The 25,000-nt window shown below is 40.5% G+C and overlaps 1 protein-coding gene and 1 long non-coding RNA gene across 3 annotated transcripts in view; both read right to left on the reverse strand.

Annotated features, from left to right (window-relative positions):
• LOC135115431 (ecto-NOX disulfide-thiol exchanger 2-like) overlaps window positions 1–15,225 on the reverse strand; it is a 24,799-nt gene extending 9,574 nt beyond the window's left edge. The window contains exons 1-11 of one of the 2 annotated variants that reach the window (XM_064032219.1): window positions 15,031–15,225; window positions 8,982–9,185; window positions 8,506–8,667; window positions 7,787–7,970; window positions 7,348–7,493; window positions 6,887–7,125; window positions 6,157–6,358; window positions 3,298–3,423; window positions 2,890–2,974; window positions 2,458–2,606; window positions 1,949–2,161 (exon numbers count right to left, since the gene is read on the reverse strand). In XM_064032219.1, the coding sequence (XP_063888289.1) occupies window positions 1,949–2,161; window positions 2,458–2,606; window positions 2,890–2,974; window positions 3,298–3,423; window positions 6,157–6,358; window positions 6,887–7,125; window positions 7,348–7,493; window positions 7,787–7,970; window positions 8,506–8,667; window positions 8,982–9,185; window positions 15,031–15,175 (1,855 nt within the window). In that variant the 5' untranslated portion in view covers window positions 15,176–15,225. Of the gene's footprint in view, window positions 1–1,948; window positions 2,162–2,457; window positions 2,607–2,889; window positions 2,975–3,297; window positions 3,424–6,156; window positions 6,359–6,886; window positions 7,126–7,347; window positions 7,494–7,786; window positions 7,971–8,505; window positions 8,668–8,981; window positions 9,186–9,871; window positions 11,262–15,030 lie in introns of those variants that run through there. The other variant, XM_064032218.1, reaches the window with a different exon arrangement.
• Window positions 15,226–17,520: 2,295 nt separating this feature from the next.
• LOC135115434 (uncharacterized) lies at window positions 17,521–20,161 on the reverse strand. The gene is made up of 3 exons (XR_010275994.1): window positions 19,945–20,161; window positions 18,351–18,576; window positions 17,521–18,053 (listed from the first exon to the last, which is right to left on the reverse strand). It is a non-coding gene; the product is annotated as an uncharacterized LOC135115434 (long non-coding RNA).
• Window positions 20,162–25,000: the final 4,839 nt, after the last annotated feature.

Genomic DNA, 25,000 nt, shown 5'->3' on the forward strand with positions numbered 1-25,000 from the left:
GACTGCACATCAATAAGGTTCAGCTGCACCATCTGGCAGGGGACTCAAGCACTGACATGCGTGTATTCCTGAACACTTCACGGCCCACAAGAGGAACCTAGTGTACTTGACTGACTACCAGTAACCAATTAAAACAGCCTGCCCAGATGGCAATACAAACGACAACCAAAACAGAAAAGTAATGCCTCTGTAGTCAGAAATACACCTTTCAAGTCAGTGAGATCTAATTTCCCAAGCAATGAGATCATCTACACATTAAGAGCCTTTCTGAATCATGACTCCTTCACAAGCAAAAGAAAGAAAAGTGAACCTCTGTGAATCATAAATATTATCAATGGGAAGTGATCTATGCCTGAATTCTCTTCCTATGCAGTGAATATCTGAACAACCCTCCCAAGATAAACATAACATACAGTAGCATCAGCTTGTGATTAGCATAAGGGATGGAGGGATGTAGGGAAGGGACGAGGGACTTATAACAGGGAAGCAAATGGTAATAGTAATGGTCGTGGTGGGGAAAGGGGATACTTACGGACTCAGAAGGCTCCCTGCACGAAAGCTGGAAAAAGCTTGCTTAAAATTAATGACAAGAGGCAGTACTGTACAGCAAACAAGTGATTATACAAAGAGGGTTGGTCAGGCCCGGCCCTCTCAAGCGTCCAAGATGATGATGATAACAGTAGTGGTGGTGGTGATGGTGGTGATGACATTGATGTGAATATACAAACTCACCATCTATACCTGCTCAGAACAGTTCATCTTCAGTCACAATTGTCCTGCTTTGTTCCCATGTCCCCATCTCTCTCTCTCTCTCTCTCTCTCTCTCTCTCTCTCTCTCTCTCTCACATTACCTTTCGCAATCAATCACTTCCTGGGATGGGCATTTTCTTGCAAGCTAAATCATATCTCTCTCTCTCTCTCTCTCTCTCTCTCTCTCTCTCTCTCTCTCTCTCTCTCTCTCTCTCTCTCTCTCTCTCCAAAACCACATTCCTTAGCCTGTTTCCAATGTTGGTTCTCTTGGTGGTGCTCCTTCCTTCCTTCTTTCCTATGACCCTCCCTTCCTTGGTGGGGGTGATACAATGAGCTATGGAAGGGGTCTGGCAATGGTGATGATAGATACGAGAAAATAAACAAACAAAACAAATGTACCATAAGTAAAATTAAAGTTATAATCTACGAAAGTGCCATGCGGAGAAAGTACTACGAAAAGGTTTAATATGAAAGCAAGAGCTACAGGTGTAAGAAAGGATAAGGAATGAAGTAGGTGCATATTGTCAGAGAGAAATGGCATGGAAAATTTAGCCATTGTTTTCAGTGTGCAGTCAGTGGGATGGGAGAAAAATACAACAAAACAAGAGGAAAACTAATGAGAATGTAAGGTAAATACATAATGAACAATGTACTAAAAACACTATAAACATGCCAGGGGCTAAACAGAGGGGAGGGAGAGATGATGAAACAGAGAGTAAAACAAGCCAAAAAATAAATAAATAAATAAATAAATAAATGAATAAATAAATCAATAAATAAATAATAATAATAATAATAATAATAATAATAATAAATAAATAAATAAAGCAAAGTAAAATGGGAAAAAAAATTAAACTCAAAAAATGCAGATAGTAGAAGCAACAGAGCCATAAAAAAAAAAAAAAAAAAAAAAAAAAAACAGAACTAAATAAGCACACAAAAAACTAAACAATACAAATAAAAAACTACGAATAGATGATGCCAACCACAACCACCAGCCATCATAACAACAACAACAACAACAGCAACAACAACCATCATCACCACCAATAACCAATCACCAACCAACCAGCCAGTCAACTAACCAACCAATCAACCATGACCAGCCACCTAGCAAGGAACAAACCAAAATAGGAACGGGGAGGTAAGGGTGAGCTTGTGACGAGGAGAGGAGAGAGATGACGGGAGAGACACTTACACTGCATTACGACCCCCTGCATCCTGGCACGCGTCTGTTCCCGAAACTTGGCCAGCTCCTCCTCATATTGGCCCTTCTCTGTCATGAGGCGCCGCACGTGGGAGTTGGTGGACTGGATCATGCTGTAGAAGGTGCCGGCGTTGCGTTTGCTGCAGTCCCCGCGCTCCAGCCAGGTGATGAGGATCTGGGCAGCCTTGGAGAAGCTGTCGTCGGCTGTGGGTGTGTGAAGGAGTTGTTAATGTGCATGTGTTTGTGTGTGTGTGGGTGTTTTTATTCCATTTACCATACATTCAGGCTTATAAGGTGGTTTATAATGTGAAATGCTATAATGTATGGAAGGAAATGCTAAAGATTCAATTGGTCATGAGTCTAACGGTGAAGGAAGACTTTACATTTTATTCTCAGTATATAAAATGACACCTGAGTTTTGTTAGGCTGAAAAATTTACCATACTAGCTGGGACACACAGTAAGCAATCCCCTACAGCAAAGGTCAGCCCTATGTCTCACCTTTGAGCTGGTCTGCTATGAGGGTCGCCTCGTGCTCAGAGTAGTGCACCACCGGCGGGGGGGAGGGGGGCCGCAGCCGCTCCGCCTCAATGCGCTCACGGTGCCGCTGCTCTCTCTGTAGCTGTCTTTGTCTGCACTCCCACTCATATCTGTGTTGTGGTGAAGGAGGTGAGTATTAGTAAACAATAATAAGCTTAGTAGTTTGTGTTCTCTCTGTAACTGTTTTTCCACTCCCACTTATACCGACTGTGCTGAGAAAGGCCTACAATAGTGACCTTATAATTCTGCCTTCCTCTGTTCTCACCCTCAAGTGGAGAAAGCAACAGGTGAACTATACACAAGATAAAGTACTCTCATTTCAACTCACGTTTCTTTCACCATCACATCTCACTCCCTTGCCTTACATGACACCCTCACTCAGCCTCTACTCACTGGTCATCCCGGGCCTGGGCGTAATCTACATGGAGTCTTCCTGTGTTAGCTGCCTCTGTGCTGTTGTTGATCCTCATGCGGTAACCTGGAGAGAGAGAGAGTGCATAAGTACTAATTATAGACAAAAAAGAATGTAGATTTGTAGTCAATTTTGCATATGAACACACACATACATAGATACACACACACAATCATATGTAAGGAAATAAACCTCACCAAACAACATCATAAACATTAAGAAATAGCTGAAAAAAAAAAATAATAGAAAAATGAATAAAAAATAGATGGAGAGAAGATAAAAAAAAGAGAAAATATACAACTCACTCATAAAAAAAAAGGGAAAGCAAAAGATAAAAAAAAAAAAGTATTGAAAATAAAACAAAAGATAAAATTGCACCACTAACTCACCGGACAAGAAGATTGCATTGTCGACAAACTCCTCCAGCTCGTAGCGTATGTGGCAGAAGTTTTTCTTGCTGAGTCTGATGGTGGTGATCTCCCCGCACCGCTCAAACACGTCCCGCACGATCTCCTCTGCAACATAGTGCTTGAGTTCACGCATCCTGGCTTTGCTGCTCAAACACGTCACAACTTGAGCTAAGCAACTCGACTGTACGCCTGTTCCTCACTGTGTATGTTTTTGTATGTGTTTGTGAGTGTGTGATTGTCGTCCTCTTGTGCAAACTTTCTCAGCCACTTGTGAATGAGCAAGTGAATGGTAGGCACTTCAGTCACACATCTACACAAGTTTCAGTTACAGGGATGCATGTGTACGTGTGTGTTTGCTGAGTATGAGCGAGTGTGTGAGGAGTACTTCAGCCACAGCTCTGACGGTGACTGTGTGGGAGGGAGACAGAGTAGAGAGGGAGGCAGCAAAGGGGCTGTACACATTGAATGACAGGGAAAGTCTGTTTGTTTGGCCTTGACAGGAAGGGAGAAGGTAAACAGATGTGTGGAGAACAGTAAACAGAGTACGACGGGTTATGTAGCTTGGCAACAAAGATAGATAAATTTCACCAATAAAAAAATATAACAAACAAAGACATATTGATGAAAAGGATATAAACAGAGATAAGAGTGGGTGTGGGTAGAGTTTAAAATAGGTAGACAGAATGGGGATAAAAGAGAGGTTAAACGGGGGAAAGGAAGTAAGGGTGGGGCCAGATTAGTAGGATGTGGGGGGGGGGGGGAAGGATGTTACCAGGACGAGTGGAATGCTGCACACAAGAGAAAGGAAGAGGTGTTGCAACAAACTGACCTCAAAACACTGGACCTTATTACCAACCCTATTATTATTATTGTTACTGCCCTTGTATTTGTAGAAAGTACACACAGACACACACACACACACACACACAAACACACACACACATTTCACAGGTTCACAGATTGTTAGCATCAATTCTTTAAACTAACTTTCAACTTTCACTTCTTTGCTTTAATACTCCATATCTTCTGGTTTCATATCCCATGGTACTAATGAATAACTGGGTATTACTTCTGCTAAAGTTTTGTAGTAGTGGTGGTGGTGGTGGTGGTGGTGGTGGTGTCAAGAATACTAATGGTAAAGCTGTGTGATTTGCAGTGAAAAGTTGAGTGCTTTATAAAGTTTTTTGTCTTCTCCTGTGATTGTTTATATATTTATTAATTCATTATTATTTATTATTATTTTTTTTATGGCATCTCACATGTGAAAGAAGGAAAAAATTAATGACAAGTGCATTTGTTTATAATGGAGTCTCACGGGTGGAGGAAAGAGAAAACCACATACAGTTTCATCATTACAAACTAGTTCATACTAAACAGTTAGGTATTCCTCTCCCATAATGCACATCCACCTTTCTCACAGTGCCCTTTCCCATACACTGCTGTACTCCACTTCTCTCACAAACATCTTGCTTCCTCAGACACAGTGTTATACATTTTCAGCTGTGTCAACTTCAACTTGGACTCCCACATGGAAATTTCATGTAGTTCACCCTGAGTCCCCCATTGTTGTATTGCATTCCATATTCATGGTTCCAAGTTAAGTAGCATGCAGGGTATAATTTTTGTGCTTAATTTCCTTGACACATTCACACTCCTTCCTTTCACAGTGGCTTGGCACCTGTATGCAGGAATTAGGCATAAGGTGCATCATTGCAAAATGAGACACTGCCTCTTACAGAAAAGCATAGTAGTGGGCACAGAATGAAAACACATCACACAGCCAGACACACAATGCTTCATGAAATTTATTTTTTTGTTAATAACTTTTGACAGTTTAATTCTTTTAATTCTGCTGAAAAAGTCAAGGTTATCAACCATTCTGCAATGCAGTGTTGAATTTATTCACAAATGGCCTCATTGCTGTGGAAACTAGAGAAAGAAACACAGATCCAGTGCTCTAGCAACACAGAGTACTGCTGAACTCACCCTACACTATTTTCTTCTTGATTTCTCTCTCCATACTCAATAAGTACTACAGTGAATGACTAGAACTCTTTCACTTTTCACTCTCCTTGCAAGTGATGGCTAATATCTTAAAAGACTGTGAGAAGTTGAGATGGTACAACAATATGGAGTGCATTACTTGTGTGCTGTGCTCAGTTGTGCCATGCCACACTCTGTCTGGAGGTGTCTTGATGCTCCTCTCTTCTTTATGTACCTTTCCTTCATGTTTCAACTCACTGGCATGGAAGCATATTGCCCTCTGTGGCTTATTCATCTTTCATGTCCCTCTCTACTGCACTTAACCTATTTTAGATATTGTATCCTCCTGAAGGGAAGCTTTGATAGGTGGCTACATCCCAATATGCTGTGATATGGGAAACACTGATCTCACAATTGTCAAAAATTAAATACAAAAGTAAAAATTCACATCTGTCATGCATCCTGTCATTTATCCTCTTCCCTTCACTTCAACTCCCCAGAGTACTAATGGCGCACACCATGTTAAGGGCGGGGTGGGCAGGTGTGTCACTTAAGAGGCAATAGGTGTGATAGCTTTTATCTTTTCTGTCTTTGCCACACAGTAATCAAAAAAAAGCACAGAAGCAGTGTATCAGTCACACTTTAATTATTGGATGCACAACAGAGTGCTGTGATGGGTGGACTGAATCATGCACTTCATTAAATTATCAAAATGCACAAAGGGAATCAAACAGTAGGGTCCAAAAAGACAACCCATTGTGAGACACAGACCCTGGAATCATGGGAAATGACGATGATTATAATGAATAGTAATGCACTAAACACACACACACACACACACACACACACTCTCACCAGTCACATTCTCTGGCAGTCCCCCCACAAATATGGTGCGGCAGCCAAGGGGTCGCTCCCGGGTGGTGGGGGGTGGGGCCAGGCGGTTGGGAGGCACCAGCACACAGGTCTTGCAATGTAGGGGGTTCTTCATGGGCACCGTCAGGCCCTCAGGAGACATCATCCACCCAAACATGCCCCAGGTGATGCGGAAGTCCCCACTCTGAAGGAAAGAAGTGCAGGGCAGGTGGTCACAATGATTAGTGTCCCTGTACTTGTCTTTCCCGCTGCACTGATTGAATACTCTTGTCTCATTTGATCAAATTCCATACATTATCTCCCACCAGTCAACTGCCATCTATAGTATCATCCCATCCCTGGAGATACAGTATCTTGCAAAAGTGTCATGACACAGACTTGCCTAATAAAGATGACAATGTAGCCATGTGTCCTGCACCACTGTAGTTATGTCACATCAGTTCACATATACCTACGTACACGTGTATAGATGAATATGTGCTGACATACATTCACAAGGAATCCTATTGCATTTTATGAAATATAGAAGAGTTTTTAATAGTTTAAAATACTTTCTTAAAATTTATATTATACACATCTATGTAAAAAGCATAACTGATGAGAAAACATTACCATCATACACAAGTCAGTGACACCCTTCCCACAAGTCACTTCTCTGTCACAATTTCCATCTATGTTTTACTCCAGCCACAGGCAGTCCTGCACAACTCACCATTGGTGGTCCCTCAGTAGGGGGACCCATAGGCCCCATTGGTCCCATGGGTCCCATAGGGCCCATAGGTCCTCCCATGGGTCCCATTGGTCCCCCCATTGGTCCCATAGGTCCTAAGGGTCCCATTGGTCCTCCAGCTGGACCCCACATAGGCCCCCAAGGGCCTGGGCCAGGACCCATTGGTCCAAAACCAGACCCGGCCTGGCTGGTGGCCTCCAGAGGCTGCACTGCTGTGTTGCCTGTTGCCAAACAAACAAGAGCATTGTGTCAACACAATAGCACAAGCCACTATTCACCAATAACATTCATAATAATGCATTCTCTCCCTCTCTATTTTTACATTGTTTTACTATTATTGTATTCTATTATCACATAATCATCATATTATATTAAATCAGAGCATACAATTCCAGTGTTACTGTCATAACTGCAGTAACACTACAGCAGTGAGGGCAGCTCACCATTCCCTGCAGGCAGACTGTCCTCACTGGTCCGTCCACTGCTGCCGCCGCCACTGCTGTCCTTCCTGGGGCGGTCACGGCGGCGGTCACGGTCACGGTCTCGGTCTGGCCGGTCCCTGTCTCGGTCCCTGTCTCTGTCTGAATCCCTGGTGGAGGAGGGAGGAGGAACAAGAGGTCAGTAACAATCTCAACAGAAAAATTAAATGATCTTGTTGTTTTGCTTCCACATAAACAAATCAGTCCTTTTCTTTCTTGTTATGAGTATGTGATTTTCCTCATGGGACACCCTGTATAACTCTGAACTTTCACAAATCACCTACAACTCCTATAATTTACTTATACTAATTTATATAACATTAAAGAAACAAAAGAGCAAAACAGAACACTTTGCTGCCACCACTACCACCACCACCTTGCTTCCACACACAACACAACTCACCTGTCTCTGTCCCTCTCTCGATCTCTGTCTCGATCCCGGTCTCTGCCTCGGGATCTCTCTCTGTCCCTGTCTCGCTCCCTCCCATGGTCCCGATCCCTGTCTCGGTCCCTGTCCCGGTCCCTATCTCTCCTCTCCTCCACCAGGATGGTCTCCGGCACGCTGGACTCCACCATGTCTCCATTATCTAAAGTGAAGGGTGAGCAGAGGGTGATGGAGGGAAGATTAAATCAGATTGGATGATGTTTTGAGCACAGCCTTTGCAACAGCACCACTTGATCATCCAACTTGGCCTTAAAGTTATGAACAGTTTTTGCCTGCACCACATCCTTGTTAAGACAGTTCCATGTGTCAACTATCCTTTCCAATTTCCTGGTGTTTCTTTACACTTGGTGACCACACCACAGCTGCATGCTCCAATCTTGGATGAATCATTGTTATGATTACTTTTTTCACTGAGGAGAGACATTCTGCATATATGAAATATTCTTTTGAGTTCATAGGAGCAGTGCATAAATAGTAATTTTTTATTTTATCACCATTTCACTTCTTAACAAAATTTAGAAAGTAAAAAAACCACACTTCATTGACTGATATAATAAGGAATAATAACAAAGGAGAGTCCACAGTATATATGAAAGCAACAAAAGAAAGAATGACGATAGAAGAGATCAGACTGGGAGGAACATCAAATCTCTCTCTCTCCCTCAAGCAACACTCACTAGAAGACACTGGCATGGGGGGCTTGTTCTTGTTAGTGTTGAACTCCAGTGGAGCGTCATTGGTGGCCGGGTTCACTGCCAGCTGCATTGGCCCCATCATTGCTGGGGCAAGGCCGGGACCCATCCCTGGAGCCATGCCCATCGGTCCTGGCCCCATCATCCCTGTGTGGTGAGGGGCAGAGCTGTGAGTCAGTCCATAAGGGGATTGGGAGGATGAGTGAGGGAAGGTGATGAGGAGGAAGGAAATGAATATGGGAAGATGCTACAAACAGAGAGAGAGAGAGAGAGAGAGAGAGAGAGAGAGAGAGAGAGAGAGAGAGAGAGAGAGAGAGAGAGAGAGAGAGAGAGAGAGAGAGAGAGAGAGAGAGAGAGAGAGAGAGAGAGAGAGTTAATATCACAATGTCAACAAAATTTTAGAGAAAAAAATCAATTCAACAACTTAAGGAGAAAAAAGTTACAATTCCCTGGACACTCACCTCCACTGGGATAGTCTGCCGGCATGACTGGGCCTCCTGGGGGTGGTGGAGGGGGTCCAGGAGGCCCTGCCGGTCCTGGGGGTGGAGGAGGAGCCATCATCCCGCCCATGTTAGGAGGTCCTTGGCTCGTGGTGGGTGCAGGATTGGCCATGGTGGTGCATGGGGGAGGCCCAGGGGGCATTGGGGGCATGGGAGGAGGGCCATCTAGTGAGAGAAGAGAAGGGAACATTAATCTACACATCACCTTAATCAGTATGAGAGAGAAGGAAGATTCATTAACCTATACATCATTTTAATACACAAAAAGGGAGGAGTGCATCATCCTAATTGATATGAGAGAAAATTAACAAACATTAACCTATGCATCACCTTAATACAAGAGAGAAGGAAGAAATATTAAGTAATACATTGTCCTAATCAATACAAGAGAAGGAAGTGGTCTTAACCTATGCATCATCTTAACACAAGAGAGAAGGAAGAAGTAGTAACCTATGCATCATCCGAATCAATATGCAAGAGGAGGAAGTAACGCTCATCTAGCACCAAGCCAATCAGTAATGGAGGAGAGGTGTCCACAGCTGCATACCCTAAGTCTTTCCAAGGTAAACTTCCCACACGAACATTCCACACACAAAATTTCTCCCAGATAAATAAGGTTTGATTTTGTGAAGTTATGCTGGAGAATTTATTATGAAAATTATTCTGGATGGGTTGCCCTTGGCCAGTGCCCCTCTTACATGAAAAAAAAAAAAATAAATAAATATATAAACAGAAAATAAAAATAAACCAGTAGCACTAATTCAGAAATACATACAGAGTACTGCTCTCTGTTGGTCAAAAAACAGAGGGAAAAGTTGAAGTGATAATTTAACCCCAAGATCAGCAGTCACCTTTGGCACCAACCAGCAGAGGGGGTGGGGGAACGTCGGCGAAGAACTGAGGCCTCTCGTACGCCAGCTCAGCCACGTCCCTCAAAATATGACGCATGCGTAGGCGGACGCGATAGCCAATGGTCTGTGTGCCGGCCGAGAGGAATGGCAACGAGCGGAACAGTGGATCGAGCTCATTGTCAAGGTCAGTGGTGAGATTAGAGGTGGAAGCAGTGGAGAAGGAGGCCATGGTGTTTGTTTGGTTAGGTTTAGTTTGGTGTGGTTAGGTTTATTTTGGTGTGGTTTGGATTGGTTTGGTTTGGGTTTGGTTTGGTTTAGTTTAGTTTGGTTTGGTTAGATTAGGTGTAGTGTGGTGTGGTGTGGTGTGGTTATATTAAGTGTAAAGTTTGTGGTGGTGTGTGTGTGTGTGTGTGTGTGTGTGTGTGTGTGTGTGTGTGTGTGTGTGTGTGTGTGTGTGTGTGTGTGTGTGTGTGTGTGTGTGTGTGTGTGTGTGTGTGTGTGCACTGGAAGATGAAGCAAGCAGTGGCTGTGGTGGTGAAGGATGGAATTTCAAGTTGGGACAGAAGTGACGGCTAGTTGTGTTAAGCCACAGGATGATTAAAGGCAATGAGGCCAGCAGAGTGCAAAGGGAGTGGCCAGAATGGTGAGTATGGAACAGGATGTTCTTTGTTGGAATCACATACACTAGGTTTATGGGTCAAGGTCAAAGTTTTATTTCCAAATATAGCCTTTCCAGTCCTTTCTCTTTTATCTGGCGACTCAGTTTTTTTCTTTACTTAAATACAAAGTTTCTTGCAGGATTTCATGTATTCTGCAACAAATCTTCTGTTTTCTTGTTCAATTTCTTAAACTCAGAAATCTAAACAAATCACTTTCTTATTCAATCACTTTACACTTTTCATTCACGAACTGATAATATTTGTTTCTCAATCCAGACAGCTTTCTTTTCGTTCATTCAGTCTTGGAGAAGAGCACTGAATTATCACAGTTTCCTTGAACTTGCTCACTATCCCTAACTGATGAAGGAGGGCATTGAATCATTACATCTTCACTTCTCCCTCCTTCATTCTTCCATCACCAGAGTGCACAGCTTCACACGTTATGAAGGCAGTTTTGTATTGTGACACTAAATGTTGAGATTACCTCACTGACAACACACTCCAGCAACACACACCACTTGGAATGAAGAATCTGAGTGAAGCAGCTGTGCCTTGCCTCTTCTGAAACGCTTTGTGGACTTCCTTGTAGCACTGAATGTGGAGGTCCTCTTGCTGATGGGACACTCTGGCACCACACAACACTTGGAACAAATAGTTATTGGAGAAGACCAGAGAGAAAGACTTATATGTGTTGTATCTCCTCTCTTCTCTGGGTCTTCTCTTTTCTTTTCTCCAACCTGATGACACGAGTTGATGACAGAGATGACGACAACATGCAACACAAGGCAGAAACAAGTGATGAAGAAAAACAAAAATGAAGGAGGCTGGTATTTCTATCTCCTCTCTTCTGCAGGCTTTCTCTTTCCCTCTTCCTTCTGTCCTGTGACGTGAGTGGCACGTTGCAAGGAAGACGCGTTTGTGAGTGTGTTAGCGTTTTGGTTGGCTGATCTTCCTGGCGCCTTGTGGGAACAGGTAGGACTGACTGAGGGAGTGCGAGTTAATGTGTCCGTGTGTGTGGGGGAGAAATGACATTCATCCCTCACTCAGTCCCTCCCTCCCTCCCTCCCTCTCCCTCTCTCTCTCTCTCTCTCTCTCTCTCTCTCTCTCTCTCTCTGTCTGTCTATCACTTCCTCTCTTGTGGCCCCTCCCCTTCCCTCCCTCTTTTCCTCTCTACTGGCCCCTCCCTCTTCCTCCATGCATATTTTACCCTTCCCCCCATGCCCTAGTGGTGGTGCTACTTTTCCTCCCCTTCCCCTCATTCCCCTATCACACCCCCAGCATGGCCTTGTCTTCATCCCCTTGCAGTCCAGCCTTGATCACCAGCCTTCCTGGTTGTTATTCAAATAGTGGAAACCTTCCCCTTTTCCTGGATCTAATATTACATTAATGAAAGCCTTCCTCTTACCAAGAACAAAAATTGTGCACTTGAAAAGAGAAGGCCTAGTATGCTGCTCAAAACCCATTTCCTTGAAAGGGTTATGCTTCTATGGGAAAAGAAAAGATTAAATCCTCTAACCCCTCCCCCAGATGAAAGCAGGTGATTTTGTTTTACCCACAGGCCCAGATGTAATGCTGATGCAAAAGGAAATATGCCTCTAACCCGGAATTAATATTATGCTGGTGGAAAATAACTTCCTCTTTCCTGGATCTAGTATTACGCTCATGAAAACTTTCCTATTTCCTTCACATATCATGATGCTGTATAAAGAGAAGCCCTTCCTCTTTCCTGGAACTGATATTACATAACTGGAAGAACACACAAGGAAACAAGTGAAGTGTCTAGTCACAGAAGTAAGTGTACAGAAATGTTGCATAAAATGCCTTGAAAGAAAACAAACTGTGCTGTTCATTGGGAGAAAGAAAGGCACAGCCTGAGAGACAATGCAAACACAGTCCCACTGGTACACCAGCCTCTGCCTTTTGAATAAGAGGCCTTTGCCAATAATTTTTCAGATATAAATCCCTTAACTTATTTAATTTTTTTTCAGCATGAGTAAGAGTTGTTGACCATTCACACTGGATGCCATTAGTTTCATCTCCAAACTCAGCATTACTAATATGAAAAATCAAGACACAGGTAGACAAGCATATGAAGTTCTCAATAATGCATTTCCCTGAATGTTGCAGTATTTCCCTCCAAAGGATATTACGAGTATAACAAGTTAACAAACAAAAGAAAACAAGGACATGGCAAAATAAGGAGACAGCAAAAAGCCAGCAGGTGACTTACACAAGGCAGCTTCTGAAAAAAATGGCCAGGTTCCTATCCTGAAGATACCAGGAACTCCATTATATGCACGAATGTTAATTTATGTCAAGTGGGTGGTGACGTAATGAGTGCTGAGGCGGGGGATAGGGGCAGGGTGGGTGACGTGTGGATAGGGGCAGGATGGGTGAGGCAGGGATAGGGACCAGCATGGAAGGAAGGACTGGAGCTACCTGAAGTTGAAAGGTGGTGGGGGGGAGGGAGGAAGTGTGGAAGTGTGGAAGTGTGTCAGGGTTATGGACACCAAGAAGTAGGTCAATGTCAAACAAACCACACACACTTGACACACTGACACACACACACACACACACACACCCACACACACAGAAAGAGAGAGAGAGAGAGAGAGAGAGAGAGAGAGAGAGAGAGAGAGAGAGAGAGAGAGAGAGAGAGAGAGAGAGAGAGAGAGAGAGAGAGAGAGAGAGAGAGAGAGAGAGAGAGAGAGAGAGAGAGAGAGAGAGAGAGAGAGAGAGAGAGAGAGAGAGAGAGAGAGATGCATTTGTCCCAGCATGCATGTGTCACATCTGTTGCACAAACACGAAGTTAGTCATGGTGATTGGTTCTTTTGTTTGAGAATGCAGCCAGTGGCCAATTAAAAAATACAGAATTAACTTAACCAATTATAGCATTTTCTTTCATCCTGTGGAGAGAGAAGCAGCTCAATTTGAAATATCCAAATTAATCCGAGGAAGATGTCCATCGGCAGTGGCTGTTGCCTGATTATTTCCAGTGCATCACCAGATTTTATGAAGATAAATAAGGCAATGACTTCATATTAATTTCTTAGCTTTGCCAGTTAGGTTAGGCTTGTTTGGTTAGCTTATGTTAATTTGGTTAGGTTAAGTTCATTTAGTTAAGTTAATTTAGTTAGGTTAGATTAGTTTGGATAGGCTAGGTAGGTAAGGTTAGGTTAGTTTCATCAGGTTGGGTTAGGCAGTGGTGGTGGTGGTGACAGCCGGGTGGCAGCCACAGGCAAGCAGCAGCCTGTCCTCTTGTGGGGAACATTGTGAGTGAGTGTTATTATTGCGTTACTTATTTATGAAATCGAAACTGTTTTTTTCTGGTAGATTCTGGTCAGTTTTGTATTAATCTGCTTTTCATTTTTGTTGCAAAACATTGGTTTCTGAAGGGGGGATAAAAATAAAAACTAATGATTCGCAGGAAAGAAACAATGTGTGGACTCCTTCATAAGCTGAAAACTACCAGAATAAAAAGAAAAAAAAAAAGTTTGTCCGGAATAGAAAGACAAGTGGGTAATTGTCTAGAGTCCTTACCGGGCCTTATTACTGGTCTATTCACTTCAATTCTTTTACACATACCTTCACATGCACCTAAAACATCATTTTAAAGTGGGGGACAAATGCCCCCTTCCCTCTAGTCGGTTAGGTTAGGTTAGGTTAGGTTAGGTTAGGTTAAGTTAGGTTAGGTTAGGTTAGGTTAGGTTAGGTTTTAGGTGCATGTGAAGGTATGTGTAAAAGAATTGAAGTGAATAGACCAGTAATAAGGCCCGGTAAGGACTCTAGACAATTACCCTAACCTAACCTAACCTAACCTAACCTAACCTAACCGACTAGAGGGAAGGGGGCATTTGTCCCCCACTTTAAAATGATGTTTTAGGTGCATGTGAAGGTATGTGTAAAAGAATTGAAGTGAATAGACCAGTAATAAGGCCCGGTAAGGACTCTAGACAATTACCGACAAGTGCAACAGTAAAAGTTTACCGAAATGGACATAAAATTCATTCAAATCACAACGAAATATACCAGTAAAGTTGTTTTGCCTTAATGTATGAGAAATGCAGCTTTCCAAAATACTTATTATATAACCAACCAATCCTAACATAAGCTATCCTAATCTCAACAACACCTGGGACGTCAGGGTGACTTATCTTCATGCGATGTCCTACACCTGCTGGCTTGTTGTTGAATGTTTCCTGAAGAGAGCAGGGGGAGAAGGGAGAGGTCCCCCCCGTACACACGCCCCTTTCCCCTTACAGTAATTCAGAGATCATGCAAACAAAATCCTACCAACAGAACACAGAGAGAAGAAGAAGAAAACTCACGGCAAATATTCACACCTACAACCTCACCACAAACAAGTCATCACAAATATTAAAAATAGACAGACGAGCCAACCACTAGGTATTTACAGTCGTCTCATGTCACTTTACTCATCACCGCCATTGCTCCATCACCTCCCCGTCCCGTGTTACAAAGGATGAACGTTTTACTCACTCATCATGCCCCCCATGTAGCCGTAAGGGGCAGTCATGGCAGTTGAGTGGGATAACACTATTGACTTGCTACTCTCAGGCCCTCCCCAGCTGACTGAGATGCGCAGTGTGGTGTTGTTGTTGTCCGGCGCAGACTTTGGATGCATCGTTATTTGTAGAAACTCGATACAATACACGATTCTAGAGAAGGAGATAAAACGACTAGTAAGAAATCCCTGAAACACAAACACGCACACGGAAGAAAGGAAATAGGGACCACAAGAAAGATATAGTGGTGCCGTTGAAAAGACACATGAATTAGAAAATAGCCTGAAGACAAAACGAAACAAATTAAAAATATTAAAATTAACTTATATAATATTGTTACGTTGGAGGTAGGTAGCAGGAAGAAGAGCCACCCACTTAAGCTCTAGCTGATTGTATTTCTCGAAGACGAGCAATATAAAATGCAATACGGTCTCAACTTAAGAAATTCGTACGGAAAGTATGATTAGAAGTCGGTGCGAACTTTTCCTTATGCGATTCATTAACGCCTCTTAAGTTCACCATCTTGGAATATATATATATATATATATTATATATATATATATATATATATATATATATATATATATATATATATATATATATATATATATATATATATATATATATATATATATATATATATATATAATTTTTTTTTTTTTTTTTTTTTTTTTCGTAGCTGTTTCACACTTCTGTCGGTAGACGGCGTTAGTACATTGTTGGGATTTTTCCTTCTGCCAATACCGGCGCTTTTTTATGTGCATACAAATATAATTTCACTGGCAGTGGCAGGTCTATGTAATTTTCAATCGCAGCAGCAGCCAACCACCAGCCATCGCCGAGAGCAGTAAGCCTACTCCTGCGAAAAAGAATTATTATTAAAGACCTCCTGCGAAAAGAATTATTATAGACCTGCGAAAGGGAATTATATAGACCTCCTGCGAAAGAGAATTATATAGACCTGCGAAAGAGAATTATAAAGGCCTGCGAAAGATAATTATATAGAGCTGCCGGTGGCAGTGAAATTATATAGACACGTATGCTATTCAGGATTCCTCCATCACCCGCACCCCCTGCCCCTCTCGAAAATCAAAATTGCACAGGTGAAAGTAGGCAGGCAGGAGGAGCGGTTCACCCCCAATTCGGACCATTGCTTACTCGGAAAGGACCGCCACCAACTCGGATCACATGATACCAACTCAGACCACAAGAGTGGACCAACTCGAACTATCTAGATATCAATGAATAGAACAAAAGGTAAAAGCAAAAGCTTTAAAAACAATTCACAAGAAAAGAAAGGACAGATCTGTGAAGAAAATATATGAAACAAAGTAAACAACGTAAAGTCTATGGGAAAAAAATAAAGGTAAAGGAGAGAGAGAGAGAGAGAGAGAGAGAGAGAGAGAGAGAGAGAGAGAGAGAGAGAGAGAGAGAGAGAGAGAGAGAGAGAGACCATGAAAGCAAAAACATTAAAAATAGCACCGTTACGAATGAAAAAGATTACACGGGGAAACAGCAATCGAAAGACTGTTTAATTTCGGCTTCGTCTTCACCTGCAGAAGTTCGTTGTGTGGATACATAGCTCTTTTTTACCTCCTTCGTGTTGTCTGTTATAATGATGAGTGTTGATTCGTGCGGCAGCTGCAGAATGAAGGCCAGGCAGAGGGTCTGGTTGTGGGAAATGTTGCAAATTAAGGTAAGGAAAGAGGAAAATGCATCTTGTTTTGTCATTACATTTATTTAGGTTTTAGTCTAAGAACTTCGTGATTACAGTAATGACAGTGTGTATTATTATTATTATTATTATTATTATTATTATTATTATTATTATTATTATTTAACTTATTTATTTCATTCATGTTATTTGCAAATCACTGGTGACGTAACTGGCGAAAACTGCCGACCTGCCTGATGCTGCTTTCACTACTGCCCAGTCCGGTACTGATTCGGCGATAGGTCTGTTTTATTTTAAGTAAAAATAAATAAGTAAATAAATAAAATAAGAACAGCGACGTAGTTTTCTAACAAAAACTACACCTTTGCTGTATTGATGTAAAGCAGACAGGTGACGCGTTTCACTGCACTGCAACAAACACACACTCTTGACACGTGTAAGAATGAAGTCTTAGGTGTGCATTTAAGGATACACACCAAATTAAGGTAAACGATTATCCATGATAACATTTAAAACCATACATGTGTGCTTACATTGAAGTAATATTATTTAAACACAAGATTTATCATCGGTATAGAGAGAGAGAGAGAGAGAGAGAGAGAGAGAGAGAGAGAGAGAGAGAGAGAGAGAGAGAGAGAGAGAGAGAGAGAGATGAAACTTTTTGAATATGAACAGTATATGTTTTAGAATTTTCATCTAGCGATTTTGTAATTTCCAGGGTTGATTAAGGTAGCGTTGTCCTTTCCGGAACACGTACTGTTTTGTGTGTTGTTATGGCAGCCTCCAATATTTTTATTTTATTTTTTCTTTTCTTTTTTTCAAATCAGGAGGGGTGGAGGGTGGGGGTCCAAATCAGGCACTCAGCACGTGCTGAATGACCCAGTGAATAGGTTTCAATCAGCAGAATAAGCCTGCGAGTGTATGTTATAATTATCTTCTACAGTTTTTAAGTGTTGAGAAATCGACATTGTACGTTATTATAATTATTATAATTATTATTACTATTATTATTACTACAAAAAATGATGTCTCTCTCTACCCTGTAGTTCAATGGACAAACCAATCAATCACATTCCTGGTTAATATAAACTTTTCTATACACTTATAAAAGAAGAACTGGTTTTTCATCCTTCACCTCCTTCCCTTCAGCTTTCGTGCGATGGAAGCAACAGCAGCACAAATTTACCAGGGATATTAAGCTTATCCCCAGGAGAAGCACCAATGCAATTACAACAGGCATTTGCAAATCCCATCCTCTCATCTTGGTTTTCACTGGCGATGTGGCAACCATGGTGACATCCCTTCCAGTTAAGATGGCAGCCCTGAAAAGAATATACTTGGGTTCGTGGGAATCTGAAGTAGATTTATTAACTGCTTGTATTTTTGTTTGATTTTTCGTGTCTTTGACTTCTCTGTATTTTGCATCGTGTCGAGATTCAATTTCTCTCGCCTCCCTTTCCTCCTCCTCCTCCTCCTCCTTCGCCAGCTCTGAGAAAAGCAGATCAAAATTTCTGTGGTGAAGTTTTTTCCTGGGATGCCTGATGTTTATTATACCACCGTGATCAAATGAGTACCTCTGCCTGTCCTTCATTACATGCTCCCTCTTTACGCGCACGAACCTTTTCTCGTGTGCAGCAGTTTCCCCTTTGCCGGCCTCCGTTTTCTGCGGTGCTATTCCCTTGAGGATGTGCAGTAACTTGTGGTAGGTGTTTGTATCTTTCCCGGTGATAATGTTGGTGTCATCGTCTTTCTCACCCATTTCCTCTGCTGCGTTCACTTCTTCCTTCAGTCCTTCTGGCCATTCCCTTTGTTTGTTATCTAGAAGGGCGCTGGTGTCTCCTCTCTCTGCGTAATAATAATAATAATAATAATAATAATAATAATAATAATAATAATAATAATAATTTGTCTACATGTATAATGGAAGTTACACCACTGAACGAAACAATAACTAAAAAATAGACGTGGAAAAATTCTCTCTCTCTCTCTCTCTCTCTCTCTCTCTCTCTCTCTCTCTCTCTCTCTCTCTCTCTCTCTCTCTCTCTCTCTCTCTGTGTGTGTGTGTGTGTGTGTGTGTGTGTGTGTGTGTGCGAGGATGTGATAAACTAAGAAGATTTGTCTGTGTATTATCTATCTGTTGATAGATATATTTGATAGAAACTACAACATCGAAGGAATGACTTAAACCACCGCTGCTTTTAAAAATTAAGTAGGATTGGACTCTTTCCCACCTCGAGTTTTTCACCCCCTAAAAAAATGAAAATAAATAAAATAAAGATAGAACATAATAAAAGACCTAAGTAGTTTATTTATGAAAGTTATGACAGTATCTCGTATTCAAAAATGTTTTGCTCTCTCTCTCTCTCTCTCTCTCTCTCTCTCTCTCTCTCTCTCTCTCTCTCTCTCTCTCTCTCTCTCTCTCTCTCTCCAAAGGCCACCGAGATCATTATTATTATTATTATTATTATTATTATTATTATTATTATTATTATTATTATTATTATTGTTGTTAAGAGAGAGAGAGAGAGAGAGAGAGAGAGAGAGAGAGAGAGAGAGAGAGAGAGAGAGAGAGAGAGAGTGTGTGTGTGTGTGTGTGTCATCAGTGTGTGTGTGTCATGTGGGTGCAACCGAACACCTGTGGATTCAAATTGGACTGGCAAATACAACCTTACGAACAGCTCCTATAAGATCTTGAATACCATGTTGCTGGGATCATCATTTTGCACAGGTGTGTGTGTGTGTGTGTGTGTGTGTGTGTGTGTGTGTTTATGGAACAGTGAAGAAATATATGTTATTTGTCTGAATAATATCGATCATTCTTATATGCTGGTAGGCGATGCTCTCTCTCTCTCTCTCTCTCTCTCTCTCTCTCTCTCTCTCTCTCTCTCTCTCTCTCTCTCTCTCTCTCTCTCTCTTAATAATAATAATAATAATAATAATGAAAATAAAAATTACGACAATAATAACGTCCCTACAACTATCAACACTACTGCTACTACTACTACTATTACTACTAATACTACTACTACTACTACTACTACAAGTACTACTACTACTACTACTACTACTACTACTACAAAACACTTCAATTTTGGGTAATCTTTATATGGCTTTTTCGTTTTGAGACAAGGTACCACAGTTGTTCAAGGTTTTTTGTACCCCTAGACTATTACTACTACTACTACTACTACTACTACTACTACTACTACTTACCTACAACATTATTCAAGACGGAGGAGGAGATGGAAGACTTCTTGGGACTCAAAATTCCCTCTGCTTTGAGAATTTGGATAACTAAAATTCCTCCCACCAATCCGATTCCAACCATCACCACCAACCTTCCTCTCACGCTCTCCATTACGACTGACTCTCTCTCTCTCTCTCTCTCTCTCTCTCTCTCTCTCTCTCTCTGACAAGTGGTATCAGCACTACACAGGACGTTGTGGTGTTTTGAGAGTAACTTTAATTTCCTCCACTAGGTGACGTTCGTGGTGTTTTCAGTTGCCAGTAAAGATGTTTTTTTTTTTTATGGGCTTAAAGATGGATTAGTTTATTTATTTACTTATTTATTTATTTTTTTTATATTTTGTTTTCGTTTTACTACAATACTCACTTGCGTTTCTTTTGTTTGTTGCATTACTTATCTGGTCCAACAGTTAAGGGACTTTCCACTGATATTTATGCCTGTGCCATGCGTTGTTATTTCCGTATCAAGTAATTTGTTTATTCGTATTAGTCTTCGTATTTATTTTATTTTGTCTGTTATTTCATTTAAGGGAGGCGATGCTAACTATAGTGCACTCAACGTAGTCAGTTATATTAGCTAACCGTAAAATGCAGCCATAACTTTCCACGTATATATATTTACTCTTTTACACCTTTACATCTTCCCATCCATTCACTAATTCGTTTTCTAGGCTCCATGTTTTCGTTCTCTTCGTGTCCCTCGCGTGTCGTAAAGTGCTATCAAAGTTGAACGGATATAGGAGGTGACTGGTGATTCAGAGCGTCTCAGAATACGAGGGAGAGAGGTGGGGGTAGTAGACGCATTGTCAGATTACAGGAAGCAGGCACGGATGGTAGGGATGCATACGTAAAGATAGGTAAATAGATAGATGATTTTAAAAAAAATTACTAAAATGTATGAGGTATTCGAAAAAAAAAATGCACTATCATTTTATATAAAGCTTGAAGAGAAGACTTCAAGATCACTGAATATTTTTTGGATCTCAATTGAGTCGATTCATGAATTCTTCAGGACCAAGTGATCATTGTCTCCCAACACGAACCCTTTCATTGCGACACGAAACAAATAGCAGTATAAGATCCAATGAGTGGTCTTCATAAGCATCTACAATAAAGTTATCAATGAAAAAGAATACATTTTGCAATTTCTTCTCAGTTCAGAGATTGGATGCGGCTGTAGTACAAGTAAAGATGTGATTTGTAATTAGGGAAAGGTATACTAAGTGGTAGTCAAAAGGTTAAAGGTGGCGCTTTATTAGATCAGGGAGAGGAGAGCAGCACACATCATACTCTCTCTGTAGCTACCATACAACTGCACCGGGCTCTGAGTGACTCCGCAAGGATTGGAAGATTATTGTATCTGCTGTGTTTCCATCTTCCTTTTTCTTCCCTCTTTTTCTTTCATGAGGTTCGGTAGTGTAGTGACAATTAAGATAAACAAGTGTTACCTATACTTCATCCCACCATACGTAGATAGGATCTCTTTTGATTTCTATTAGATTTTATTATGTGTCTCTTGTGGGAGCTTTGAAGTTAAAGTATTGATGAATGTTTGGCAAGGATGAACTTGTTGATCGCTCCGCCCCGCTCCGCCCATCTCTCTCTCTCTCTCTTGGATAAGTGAAAGGAAGATCTTCTATTGTATATGTGTGAAGATGGAATGAAGGAGGAAAAGAATAGTAAGAGATGGCAAAAGATGGTGCAGGAAAGATTACTACTACTACTACTACTACTTAATGAAGAAAGTTAAGTAGTAGTAGTAGTAGTAGTAGCAGTAGTAGTGGTGGTGGTGGCAGTGATGGTAGTAGTTCGATTGAAAACAGCGAATTCAAACCAGTTGAGATATTGCAAGAGATCGTTCATTGTCCACTCAAATGTTTCACTTCTTGCTTTCGTTGCTTTACAGTTCAGAGCTTCATGCAGACCGAACCAGTAGGAAGCCACAGAACATGATTTTTCCGAGTCACGCACATGTTTATTACCTGTATAACACGTGGCACGCTCCGTGTTTGCTTTCCTTCCTTTATTTCTTTTTCTTTTCCTTAGTTTCTTTCTTTGCGTGCAGATGATAAGGAAAGAAAATAAGAGTGAAGGAGAATGAAGAGACGTAGACAGGAAAGATGGAGAAATGGTAGAACAAGAAAGAGAGGAGATTGAATAAAGAAGGGAAGCAGACAGGAAAGGATGAAAAGTAAGGAAAAAGAGATAGAAAAATGGTAGAAAAAAGGAAAGGATAGAAAGAAGGCATGGGAACACAGGTAGAAAGGAATGAATAATAGTAAGCAAAGGCAAAAAAAAAAAAAAATGTTATTGAGGAAAAATGAAATGAGGTGAAGAAAAGGGAAAATAAAATGAAGAGGACAGGAAAAAGGTAAGAAAGGGAAGGGAGAACATGGAGGAAGGTACGGGGACGCTTCCCATCAATATCCATAGGTCCATTTTTCCCTTCACTTACCACCACCAGTTTCCTTAATACAGCTTCCCCTCCACCCCATCCCTCTCCTCCCTCACTCTCCTCTTAAAAAGAAAACGGAAGATTTGTATGTATACCTTGTCATGAGAGAGAGAGAGAGAGAGAGAGAGAGAGAGAGAGAGAGAGAGAGAGAGAGAGAGAGAGAGAGAGAGAGAGAGAGAGACGCATCATCGGTGTCATATGGTACTTTAATGTGTTGTATCTTAAAAGTGGAGAAGAGGAGGCAGGGCGGAGATAATGTTTGTGCTGCTACATAGTAACATTCTCGCAAAGAAGGGTATGTGGAGGTAAAAGGTCATTTGTTAACTAAGACAAGGGTACGTATTTAAAGAGAAAATTTAACATTTTTTTTATTCATTTTCTTATTTAATTGTTTCACAAGCATGAAAATATTGTTTTCTCTTGCGAATGTATAAAAAAATAATGTCATTTAAAGAGCAAATGACAAAGCATACTTATTATATATTCTTTATTTATTTACTATATGTTCTTTATTTATTTACTTATTTATTTTGTTATTAATAGTTATTTTATTTATTTATTTATTTATTTATTTATTTATTTTATTTATTAATTTTCTTTCGTAAAAAGTTAGTGTGGATGTACGCATGTAATACGCAAGTGCTTAGTTTTGGTTGTTGCTGCGACTTTCACCATGATAGGGAAAGAGTAGTATGTATAATTAGAATAGTTAGTGCTACATACGAACACATTTTCTCGAAAGATGGTATAGAGTTGCGAAGAAAGGTTACTGTGTGCTAGGAAGTGTTTCTGAAAGTACTGTATACGGAGGAAGGTTTTGAAAAATAAGTGTTATAGGAAGCTGTTTAATTTATGACCGAGTTGATGGATGGAAGGTCAGAAGTAACGATAACGCATGAATGTATAGATGTATAGGAAAATAAATTATAGTAAAATAAATAAAAAATAAATAAATAAATGTTTTTTTCTTCACGTGGCGTAAAGGACGACTGAAAAAATAAATAAATAAACAAATAAAAGACTAGAGAACTGGGACCCTCCTTTCCTGATAACTTGTTTCCACAAAAAATAAATAAATAAATATACAAATAAAATAAAATAAATAAATGAATAAATAAATTAATTAATTAAATAAATAAATAAAATTTTTAAAAGTGAATATTTATTGTATTCCCTTCATCACGTACTTTTTCACCCAGTTTTTGCCTTTCTGTCTTCTTCTTCTTCTTCTTATTATTATTATTATTATTATTATTATTATTATTATTATTTTGACTTTTTTTTTTTTTTTTTTTTTTTTTTTTTACCTAGTTACCTTGTTTCCTGCGCAGGTACCGCTTTGCATGTGTGTTCCATTAAGTTGTTATGCTCCTGGCGAGTGTAAACTATTTGGATTTGCTCCCTTTCAGCCCCTACCTAGCTCATACCCCTATCTCACAGACTAGAAAACAGGCACAAGACTTAAGCCGATGAATCATGCAACCACAACCCGGCAACCCTGCCAAGAAGTCATAAGCCAGTGTAGCGAGGTGTGTTGCTTAACCCATCCACTCATTCAGGCCCATGATTGGTGACGGTTGTTGTTGTTGTTGTTGTTGTTGTTGTTGTTGTTGTTGTTGTTGTTGTTGTTGTTGTTGTAATGTGGATTAAACTGCTATAAGAATTGACAATTAGTCCATGTGCAAAGGAAATAAAAATTCTTTAAATATTCCAGGAATCATTAATAAAACTGCAGCTTTCCCATAAACCATTTCATTTAAAAATTCAGATATGCAAATCGCAAGTAATCAAATATTAATTACATCGTAAATTTCTCAAAACCGTTTTAATGAATTGTAAATATATATATTACAGTAATCAATACACAGGATATACAGCGCAAACTTGTCTATTTGAGCAAACTTGACGCAAATCTGATATTCCCTCTCCTACCATATACAACTACACTCAAAGCAAATACAGTAATACAGTGAAGCAAAGATGTCAATAATACAAAGAAGCGGTGTTGCCAAGTCTCAGCACCCGCTGACCTTTACCCTACCCACTTACACCCACCTCATTAATGGTGATTTACTCAGTTACTTGTGATGGGAATAGGAGGTTTCGCCCGTAAGGATCTGCTCGATAAATCATTAAGAAACAGTGAAAAGATGAGTTGATTTTCATTTCCTTATCTGTAATCTTGCCACGTGTGTCTCCATTAGCGCGGGAGTGTTGGTACTTCTGCTTATACCACTAAACCATGTATAGACTATCTAAGTACTAATTATTCACGTATATCAAATTTGAAACACATATCTGGTAATCTTTTTTGCACAAAGCCTCTTATTTTTCTTTTTTTTTTTTTCATTTGGAGTTTTTGTTTACATTTTCTGTATATAAAACCAAGTGTAAAATATAGCTCACCCAGACGGCAACGGTGAGTGTTGTCATCTGGGTGGTTGCGGTATTTCCGATCTCAGTACTGCAGTAATCCTGTTTTTACACCGCTCCCTTACCTCTTTATAGTTTTACATGCACCCCATCATGTATACTTTATAATCTTAAACATTTAGAATATACATAATT

This window comes from Scylla paramamosain, chromosome 29 (assembly GCF_035594125.1).
Source record: "Scylla paramamosain isolate STU-SP2022 chromosome 29, ASM3559412v1, whole genome shotgun sequence".
Lineage (NCBI taxonomy): Eukaryota > Metazoa > Arthropoda > Malacostraca > Decapoda > Portunidae > Scylla > Scylla paramamosain.